Source organism: Suricata suricatta, chromosome 7 (genome assembly GCF_006229205.1).
Source record: "Suricata suricatta isolate VVHF042 chromosome 7, meerkat_22Aug2017_6uvM2_HiC, whole genome shotgun sequence".
In the NCBI taxonomy this organism is placed as follows: domain Eukaryota; kingdom Metazoa; phylum Chordata; class Mammalia; order Carnivora; family Herpestidae; genus Suricata; species Suricata suricatta.
In genome coordinates, this window is record NC_043706.1 from 145,241,122 (window position 1) to 145,251,016 (window position 9,895).

Consider the following 9,895-nt stretch of genomic DNA (forward strand, 5'->3'; position numbering starts at 1 on the left):
GGTCTATTCATGCTTTCTATCTCTTCCCGTTTGAATTTTGGCAGTACATGTGCATTTAGGAATTTGTCCATGTCTTCTAGGTTGTCCAGTTTGTTGGCATATAATTTTTCATAGTAATCTCTAATGATTGCTTGTATTTCTAAGGGATTGGTTGTAATAGATCCTTTTTCATTCATGATTTTGTCTGTCTGGGTGCCCTCTCTTTTCTTTCTAAGGTGCTTGGCTAGAGGTTTATCAATTATGTTTATTTTTTCAAAGAACCAATTCTTGGTTTCATTGATCTGCTTGACTGTTTTTTTTGGGGGGGGGGGAATTCTATATTGTTTATTTCTGCCCTGATCTTTATTATTTCTTTTCTTCTGCTGGGTTTGGGGTGCCCTTGCTGTTCCCCTTCTAGTTCCATTAGGTGCTCTGTTAGATTTTGAATTTGTGCTTTTTCTAGTTTATTGAAATAGGCCTGGATTTCAATATACTTTCCTTTTAGGACTGCTTTTGCTGCGTCCCAGAGAGTTTGGATTGTTGTATTTTTGTTTTCATTTGTTTCCATATATTTTTAAATTTCTTCTCTAATTGCCTGATTAGCCCAATCATTCTTTAGTAGGGTGGTTTTTAACCTCCACATTTTTGGAGAATTTCCAGACTTTTTCCTATGGTTAATTAAGTTTTATAGCATTGTGATCTGAAAGTGTGCATGGTATGATCTCTATTCGTTTATACTTATGGAGGGCTGCTTTATGCCCCAGTATGTGATCTATCTTGGAGAATGTGCCATGTGCACTCGAAAAGAACATGAATTTCCTAACTTCCAGATGCAGAGTTCTAAATATATCTATCAATTCCATCTGTTCCAGTGTGTTGTTCAGGTCTATTGTTTCTTTACTGATTTTCTGTCAGGTTGATCTATCCATTGCTGTCAGTGGAGTATTAAAGTCCCCTGCAATTAGCACATTCTCATCAATAAGATTGTTTCTGTCTGTAATTAATTGTTTTATGTATTTGGGTGCTCCCGAATCTGGCTTCCTGATGGAGAGACCCTGTAATTATTATATAATGTCCTTCTTCATCTTTTGTTACTGCCTTTACTTTAAAGTCCAGTTTGTCTGACATAAGTATGGCTACTCTGGCTTTCTTTTGGCTTCCAGTTGCATGATAGATATTTCTCCATCCCTTTGCTTTCATCCTGAAGGTATCTTCAGGTCTAAAATGAGTCTCTTGTAGACAGCAAATAGATGGATTTTGGTTTTTTATCCATTCTGCTACCCTGTGTCATTTGGTTGGAGCATTCAGTCCATTTACATTCAGTTTTATTATTGAAAATTGTGGGTTTAGAGTCATTGTATTCTCCCTAGAATTCATGTTTATAGTGGTGTCTCTGGCACTTGTATTCTTTGCAACATATCCCTCATAGAGTCCCTCTTAGGATTTCTTGTAGGGCTGGTTTGGTGATCATGAATTCTCTCAATTTTTATTTATTTGGAACACCTTTATCTCTCCTTCTATTTTGAATGACAGGCTTGCTGGATAAAGGATTCTTGGCTACATGTTTTTTCTGTTCATCACATTGAAGATTTCCTGCCATTCCTTCCTGGCCTGCCAAGTTTCATTAGATAGGTCTGTAACCACTCTGACAGGTTTTCCCTTTGTGTGTTAGGACCCTTTTCTCCCTAGCTGCTTTCAGAATTCTCTATCTTTATATTTTGCCAGTTTTGCTATGATATGTCATACCGAAGGTCAATTCAAATTATGTCTTAAGGGGGTTCTTTGTGCCTCTTGAATTTGAATGTCTATTTCTTTCCCCAGATTTGGGAAATTCTCAGTTATACTTTGCTCTAGTATCCCTTTAGGACCTCTCTCTCTTTCTTCCTCTTCAGGAATTCCTATGATACAGATGTTGCTCCGTTTGATTGTATCACTCAGGTCTCGAATTCTCCCTTCCTGCTCCTGGTTCAATTTCTCTCTTTTTTTTTTCCGGCTTCTTCTTTTGCTATAACTGTGTCTTCTAATTCATCTCTCCTTCTCTCTGGCTCTTCAATCCTTGAGGTGGCCACCTCCATTTTATTATTCCCTCATTTATAGCCTTTTTTAACTCGTCACACCTATTTTGAAAGTCCCTAGTCATTGTATCAGTAGCTTCTCTGATGCTTTTTTCAACCCCAGTGATTAATTTTATGACAATTGTTTTAAATTCTTGTTCAGTTATATTGTTTAGATCTGTTTTGAGCAGTTCTGTGACTGTACTTCTTCCTGGAGTTTCTTCAGGGGAGAGTGCTTTCATTTTGTCATTTTGGCTAGTTTTCTGTCTCTTGTCTGTTTTAAAAGCTCGTTTTGCACTGTGCACCTGTTAGTATTGCTCTGTTAAAGGAGGGTTATTGACTGTCCGGGGCCTGTCGTTTCAGGAAATGTTCTTTCAGTGGTGTCTCTCAGTTTCTCTTGTTGTGCCTTTGATTATTTTATTTCCCTACTCAGCAATATTTGGGACTCTCCGTCATGCATACTTTGCCTTGTTTCTTGGGGTAGCCCTGAAAAGGAAAACACAGACAAACACACAAGGAATAGAAGCACACAAACTCACAGACAAATCAAACAAACAAATTAACAGGGGGAAAGGAAGTAAAGAAAAGGGAGAGGAAAGAGAAGAAAAGAAGAGAACAAAAAAATAATGGAGGTCAGATACAAAAAGGACAATGGACAGTTTAAAAGTGTATAACCAGTCGAGGGGAAAGATAAGGATGAGATAAGGGAGAACATACTTGGATGTCAATAGAAAAAAAAAAGAGGAAGAAAGGAGAAAGGAAATAAAGAGTAAAAATTAAAAAAATATTTTAAGTAAAAAATGTAATAATAAAAAAAAAATAAGTACAACAAAAAAAAAAGCAGCAGCTCCCCCTCGCAGATAAGCATGGTTTGGTGTAGGTAGGTCTCCGGGGCTGCTTTCGGAGGCCCTGCCGTGGTGGTTGCCGAGACATGAATGGCAGCTCCTCAAGCTTCGCTGGAACTAAGCGCTGCAAGCCACTCTTATGAGTCCGATCTCCCTGTGCCGCAGCTGAGCCAAGCTGTATTTTCCAGGCCCGCCTTGCTTCACAGTCCATGCACTTTCATGCTACCACACATGAGATGTACTTGCTTTGGAGGCTGGCTTCTTAGCTGAGATCTTGTAGGGGGAGGGAGCATTTTCTCTTGGTGCCGGCCGGGATATGTGCTGGCACTGCCGGAAATGAAGTGCATGCTTCCACAGCTGAAGCCGACGTGCACGCCCCCGCCGCCGCCCCTGCCAACTCCCTGCCGGGATCTCGTACCAGTGGGGGCTGTTCTTTCCCCAGTGGCACCCAGGATTTGGGATTCGCACAGCCAATGCCAGAGGTGAGATGCGCTGTGGAAATGAGGTGCATGCTCTTGCTCCTGCAGCCGAAGCGAAAGTGCGCGCCCCTGGGGCCGCTGCCCCGGCCTCCAGCCTGTGACTCCCTGCGGGGATTGCACAGGGATGGGCGCTGTTTTTTCCTTGTGCCACCTGGGTTCAGGATTTGCACTTCCCAGCTGTTACATATGGAGTCAGTTTTTCTCTCTGTGCAGGGTTAAACATTCTTTATCTCTTCTCTAGAGACAGTACTATGAGCGTATTCAGTTTCTCTTTCTCTTCCCTTTGTCTCTGAGGGGCTTGCGTGCTTTCCCTGTGTTGGGCTGGGGCTCCCACCTCCCCTGCCCTTCTCGGGCTGGCCCGTTTTCCAGTCTCTCCAGTTTGCGCTCACTCGCTCAGGCATCTTGGAAGTTGTCATCTTTTTGGAGTCTGTATTTTCTCCTTCCACTCTTGGAGATGAGAGTAATGTCCTTCTCAGTTCGATAGATGGGACCGACGAAGTTTACAGCACTCCCTTTCTCTCTGCCATCTTGACTCCTCCTCCGACTCTACCTTTAAAGTGGTGTACGGATTTCCATATTTATTAAAAATCCGGAGCAGGAGGTGGATTATATATGTGAAGATTACATATCATATTATACATACACACATTCATTTAGAGACACAGAAGTCTGCTATGACAGGGAGTATAAGAACCCTTCATCTGCAGCAGTTTTATAAAAGAAAAAGGGATGCAGTATTACTTCTAATAAAGAAAAATATAAAGCTTGTGTTTCTCACACTCAAGGGGCAGTCACTCAGGTGACAGGAGACGCTGTCCGAGGTGCTGAGAACACATGTGAGGAGTCAAGCTGTCTGCGGGCACAGTACTGTCTTCCGGGCTGTAGCTGCGTCCTCTCTGAGAGCTGGCTGTGTGCCTGCTGCTCTTCCCATCCGTGTTGACAGCTGTCCATGCACGTGTTCACCTCACCGTTCTGGGGCACGTGGGCTTCACTGTATATTAAACAGCTCATGTGGTCCTCTGATGCTTGGCTGCTGTAGCCCATGTGAAAACACGCACACAGGTGGGATATGTAGGGGATTAAGTTGGGATCCTTGTATACTTGAGAAGGAAAGTCAGCTAAGCACTAGACTGAATTACACAGTGATCAGCTAACTTGTGAGGCCCCTCTGTAAGGAGCTGCAGGTGGGGGGCAGATTGTTGGGTTTTTGCATCTGTGTAATTGAAGATGAGGTTACCAAGGCAGAGGACACCCTGTCATGTGTCTTGAGGTGTCCGACGGACACTTCTGTCAACACCTCCCCACCCTTGCCTGGCTCTAATAACTGGGCCCCTTGTGTGTGGCAGAGGGAGCCCCCGGCCTCGGGGACCCCTGGTTCCTGACTCCATTCTATGCACACTGGCTTCTGAGCTGGGCGTGCATGTACTTGTCCAGAAATGTCTAAGGGCTAGAAGTAGCTCTCACTCATCCTGTGGGATTTTGTCAGACACGGGTATGTGCTGAGAGCATTTTGTCAAGTTCTCTAGAGAAGATGGGGTTGCCCCCCTGCTATTGCTGAGCCGAGTAGAGCACAGCAGCCAGGCCTGGCGCCCGCCCTCCGAAGCCTCCTGCCGATCCCTGTCCCAGAGCACAGCCGTGCTTTTCAGTTCCCTCCTGCTGCTCTTCTCGGGAAGAGGCAGAGGAACGGCCCTAGCTTTCTTCGCTCATCAGTTTCTCTGCTGTGCTGGGTCCCTGACACCAGCTGATGCTTTATCCCCTGCTGGCTCTGATTCCAGCCTCCTTCTGGAAGGACGGCCCCTCACGGTTAGAACATTCCAGGTGCATCTCTTCCATACCAGGGACTCGGGGAGCGCTGTCTGAGTGCCCCAGCAGCTTCTTCGGAGCTTATAGGAGGCGGCAGCCACCTTTTCTGGTCCTTATCACCATTCATCAGAAAGTGCCTGGTCATCTTTGATTGGGGAATAAAAGGAAAGAAATATGAATAAATGGAAGGAAAATCCTATTATAAAATTCCACGTCAGCAGGTGATATGTTGTAAGCAGTACATTTCATTTCCACTATAAGACTTTTTAAGACTTACTGGACGCACGAGTCATGGGGCACACATGCCGTGGTGGTGTTGCGTGAGTGGTACCAACCCCAGCAGCACTGGGCGTGTGCAGAGAGCATGGTTCGGCCCACAGTGGACATGGAGTCTCAGACGGGTGAGCTGCGTGCATGGTCCCACAGCGAAGGTCAGCTGATGCCCGCGTAGCCGCAACTTCTGGTTGGAGTAGCCTCCACGTGCCTCAGGCAAGGCCTGACTTTATCACAGTCCTCTTTACTCTGGGCACCTAAGTGACAGCTTTACTGAACATGGCATTCTCAGTGAGCCTCCATCATCATGTTTATTACATGGCACTCTTCGTTCCTTTCTTGTAGGGTCTCTGTTTTGTGAGGATAGTTTTTGAGTCTTCGTGAGCTCCTCGTGCAGCATGTACGTTTTAAACTTACATTCTTTAATGATTTATGTTGTAAAATTGCAGAAATAACTTAGAAGAGAGCTTAAAATGGGTCAGCCTTACTATTCATTGCAAGTGTGGAGGCTGCCCTTCGCCCTGGGGCTTCAGAGCAAGCCCCTCTTCTCCACCTGCTCCTGGGGTCCACCCTCTTCACCCTCCCTGGGGGCTGCTGTACAGATTGGCCCTCTCCCCGTCTTTGCTTCCTCTTTGTCCTCCGTCTTCAACTTGGTCTCTGATTGGCTTTCTCGTTTGGTGGATAAAGTCACATGTCCCACCACTGAAAAACAAGACACTTCTGCAGTAAACAGTCCCAGCCAGCTGCTTGCCCATGGCAGGACGGGCCTGCATGTGTGCTGGTCTGACCTGCCCCCTCCTCCAGCCCTGCAGGTGCACCGTGCTCAGTGCCCAGGTCACCAAAGCAAAGCTTAGGAAGCACTCCGCTGCCAACCCCAGTGGCCCCGGGGTTCTTGTGCTGCACCTCTTATTTATTTCTGTTAAGTAATGCCTTTCATGTTCTAGACTTTTTCCAGATCTGTTGGCTGAGACTTGCTTTCATGTTCTAGACTTTTTCCAGATCTGTTGGCTGAGACTTGCTCTAGAGCACCAGTGTTGGTTGCTCGGAAGCAGAGCGAGAGCAGGCTGCTGGGTGGGGACCTCGGTGAGGAGCCTGCGTGCCGTGTGTGGGATCTTCATGATCTCCTTCCTCTGCTAGCGGAGGCACTCACGTTCCTGGGAACATGCCACGGGTAGGCGGTGGCGACTGGTTGTGTTCTCACAGGAAGGGGCCCCCGTCCTCTGAGGGGCTGATGAGCCTTCAGTCACCAGGTTTCTTACTGGAGTCTCCATGTGTCTTGCAGTAGAGGGTGTTTGGGACTTGGAAGAGGAAAGTTAGGCATGGCGTCTGCCTGATGGTGGCCTGTGCTCTGACAGGTGGTGCCAGGCAGGGTATGTGTGCTCCTGACTGCCCGCTCCTGTCGGGAAGCCCATTGTTCTGACAGGAGTGCAGGTGCCGGGGTGAAGCGCCGAGAGCCAGGGTGCTCGGGGCCTCCGCACAGAGCGCCTCAGCCTGGGCCACAGCCGCGGAGCTGCTGAAAAGTAAACAGCCAGGGTCCGGAGCACCCTTGAATTGCAGGCTCTGTAAGAAACATTTGCACACACAGGTAACTCCTGGACTGCTCACTGGACTGAGTCTATAAAATGGCAGTATCGCTGGGCCTCTCCTTTTGGGGTGGGGTTTCCGTAGACGCAAGTCAGAGCACAGAGCTCACGTGGCCACTCTGCTTCCCTCGACACGGGTGCGTGTGCAGATGTGACAGCAGCACACCCTGCCTTGGCTGTTCTCACCTCAGAAGAGTATCCAGAAGCTGCTCTGTTTAATTTTTTTTAATGTTTTTTATTTATTTTTGAGACACAGAGACAGCGTGAGCAGGGAGGGTCAGAGAGAGAGGGAGACAGAATTCAAAGTGGGCTCTAGGCTCTGAGCTGTCAGCACAGAGCCTGATGTGGGGCTTTGAACCCACAACCCACAAGGTTATGACCTGAGCCAAAGTCAAACACTAAACCAACTGAGCCCCCCAGGCGCCCAGGACAGTGCATTTCTTAAGGACAGAGACGACTCCACTGGTCTTTGTGCTGGGCCTGGCACACATTCCTCAGGAACAGGACAAAAAATGCATTTTTTAGAGAAATTGGGAGGGCTTCATAAATATTACACAGTTCATTTTTATATCATTCCTTTGAGGGAAATAAAATTCTTGTTATGTTGTTAGAGAAACGAAGGCAAAGATTGGTGTCTTAGCCCAGATCCCTTGAAGGGGCTGGGGAGGGTGCACGTTCTTTGCTATCAAGTCTGGCCCGCCCGCTCATGATGAAAGCTGGGTTTGGGATCCAGGGGGTGGGTCCGGGATGGTTACTTGCTCCTGTTGGATCCAGCGTGCCGCCAGATGCCTGCTGTACAACGTCTGATGCCCAGGAAGTCTCAGTAAGGAAGACCATGTGTGCTGGAGCCAGAATGAATGGGACCCTGGTGGCGGTACAGGCAGGCTCTGGTGCCAGGCTCTCGCCATAGAGTGAGCTGCCCAAGGTCAGGGCACCAGTGTGTGTCACCGCCACGCTAAGGTCAGGGCTGCAGGGTGCACCACACGTCATTGCTTCACATCATCTCCCAGACAGCCTGGAAAGTGAAGAGCAAACCTGGCACATGTAACAGCAAATACAGAAATCTTCCATGAAAAGATCTTTAGTCAATATTGCCCCCGCTGGTGAACCGTCATTTTCCAAATCAAGCACTTTAAATTCTAGGAATAAAATCAAAACGCCTCAAGGAGATCACATTTGTAAAGCACATCAGAATAAAATCTACGGAATGATGCTTTACTGATTAAACTACTAAAACAGCCAGAGAAAATATAGGATTGAGTAAACGTGTATTAAAAGAGATATTTAGAAAAAATGCTTTTACTGCTAGGCACTCAAAAAGTTGACGAATGATGAATGAATGAATGAATGGTAGAAATAGAATCTATTGGGGGCACCTGAGTGTCTTAGTTAAGTGTCCGACCCCTGATTTCGGCTCAGGTCTTGATCTCACGGTTCACGGGGTCAAGTCCCATGTCAGGCTCTGCTCTAACAGTACATCGTCTGCTTGGGGTTCTCTCTCCCTCCTACTCCCTGCTCACACTGGCTTTCGCCAAAGAAAGGAAAGAAAGAAAAAGAGAAGTCAAATCTCTTGAAACTTTTAGTAGGCTTTTTAAGTTGAGATGGAAGCACAGAAGGTGAAGACTCCCCAGACGGGTTAAATGAAGTATGTCAGAGAAAACAGGCGGGACCTTCAGGGGACAGGCCCTCCGTCTGGTCCTCGTGTGCACATGGAACTCTGACATGCTTTCCCAGAGCCTCCATAGGCAGAAGGTCATCATGTGACCGTGAGAGGGGAGGGCGCTCTTAGGGGCCCAGTTGCCCCTCCTGGATCTGGTGGCAGATGCCAGTGCCCCTTCTTGTGCCTGTGGCCCTGTGATAATGGTTACACACGTCACACGGCATGTCCCCGATGTGTGGTTCAGAGGATGAGCTCTGGTACGCCCCCTCTTGCTCCCATGATGCTGACGAGCTACACGCAGGGGGGTGAGGGGGCCGCCTGGCCCTCGGCCACCCCGGTGCCTCTCCTGCACTTCCATCCCTAGCACACCCGTGAGCCGTTTCTCTGTCCGGAGAGCCCCAGGAAAGTAGACATCCTCAGTGCTGGCAGCCACCCTTCCAGGTTGTTCTGGGGGAGGGCTGGTGGCCACCCATAGTTCAGCGAGGACATGTTGGGTATAGCAGGTCGGACACCTCGTGGAAGCTCTCAAGGGAGACCTCCGGCTCCTAGCCTCACCAGCATGCGAGGGTCCAGAACCATCCATCTTCTCAGCAGGTGCCCCACAGCGGACTTGCCTTTGAGGAAGAGATGCAGGAGTCGCCTGCAGAACAGAGATGTGGAGCAAAGCAGGCCACACCTGGGCCACCGCCTCGCTGCTCAGGGAAGCTGCTTGCTGCACAGCCTTGCCTGGCCCCACGTGTGGCGCCATGGACACTGGGAGGCCTCAGCAGTGACCTCAAGCGGCCTCAGAGTGGAGCCTGGGAGGTGGCCATTGGTTCACATAGACGCTCAGGCTGGCCGTGCCCGCGGCGCGGCAGCCCCTGTCTGTTCTGGGCGCATTCTCCCCTGCAGAGAAGGTGTCTGCAGATCTGTCCTCTGCCATCGCTGCACGCTCTCACTGTGAACCCTCCCTGGGACCTTAAACCTGGTCTCTGGCCTTCCCTCTGTTCGCCACTTGCATCCTGGGCAGAGGTGAAGGATGGTGCTTAGAGCTTTCACACTGGGCCCTGGCCTGGCCTTGCAGCCGTCCACAGTCTGGTTCTGTGCCCCCAGTCCCATCCAGAGTCCCCCCGACCCCACTGCCCAGGTGACTCTGTCCCCAGTCCCGTCCAGAGCCCCCCCCCACCCGACCCTGCTGCCCAGGTGACTCTGTCCCCAGTCCCCTCCAGAGCCCGCCACC

At 48.8% G+C, this 9,895-nt stretch overlaps 1 protein-coding gene across 13 annotated transcripts in view; it reads left to right on the forward strand.

The window, feature by feature from the left end:
- The window catches only part of FAM120B (family with sequence similarity 120B), a 92,339-nt gene that overhangs the window by 47,685 nt on the left and 34,759 nt on the right, over nt 1-9,895 (forward strand). Inside the window, exon 7 of one of the 13 annotated variants that reach the window (XM_029944749.1) lies at nt 9,268-9,846. The exons of 11 other annotated variants lie outside the window; for them this stretch is intronic. In XM_029944749.1, coding sequence (XP_029800609.1) covers nt 9,268-9,705 — 438 coding nt within the window. In that variant the 3' untranslated portion in view covers nt 9,706-9,846. Of the gene's footprint in view, nt 1-9,267; nt 9,847-9,895 lie in introns of those variants that run through there. One more of the 13 variants, XM_029944750.1, reaches the window with a different exon arrangement.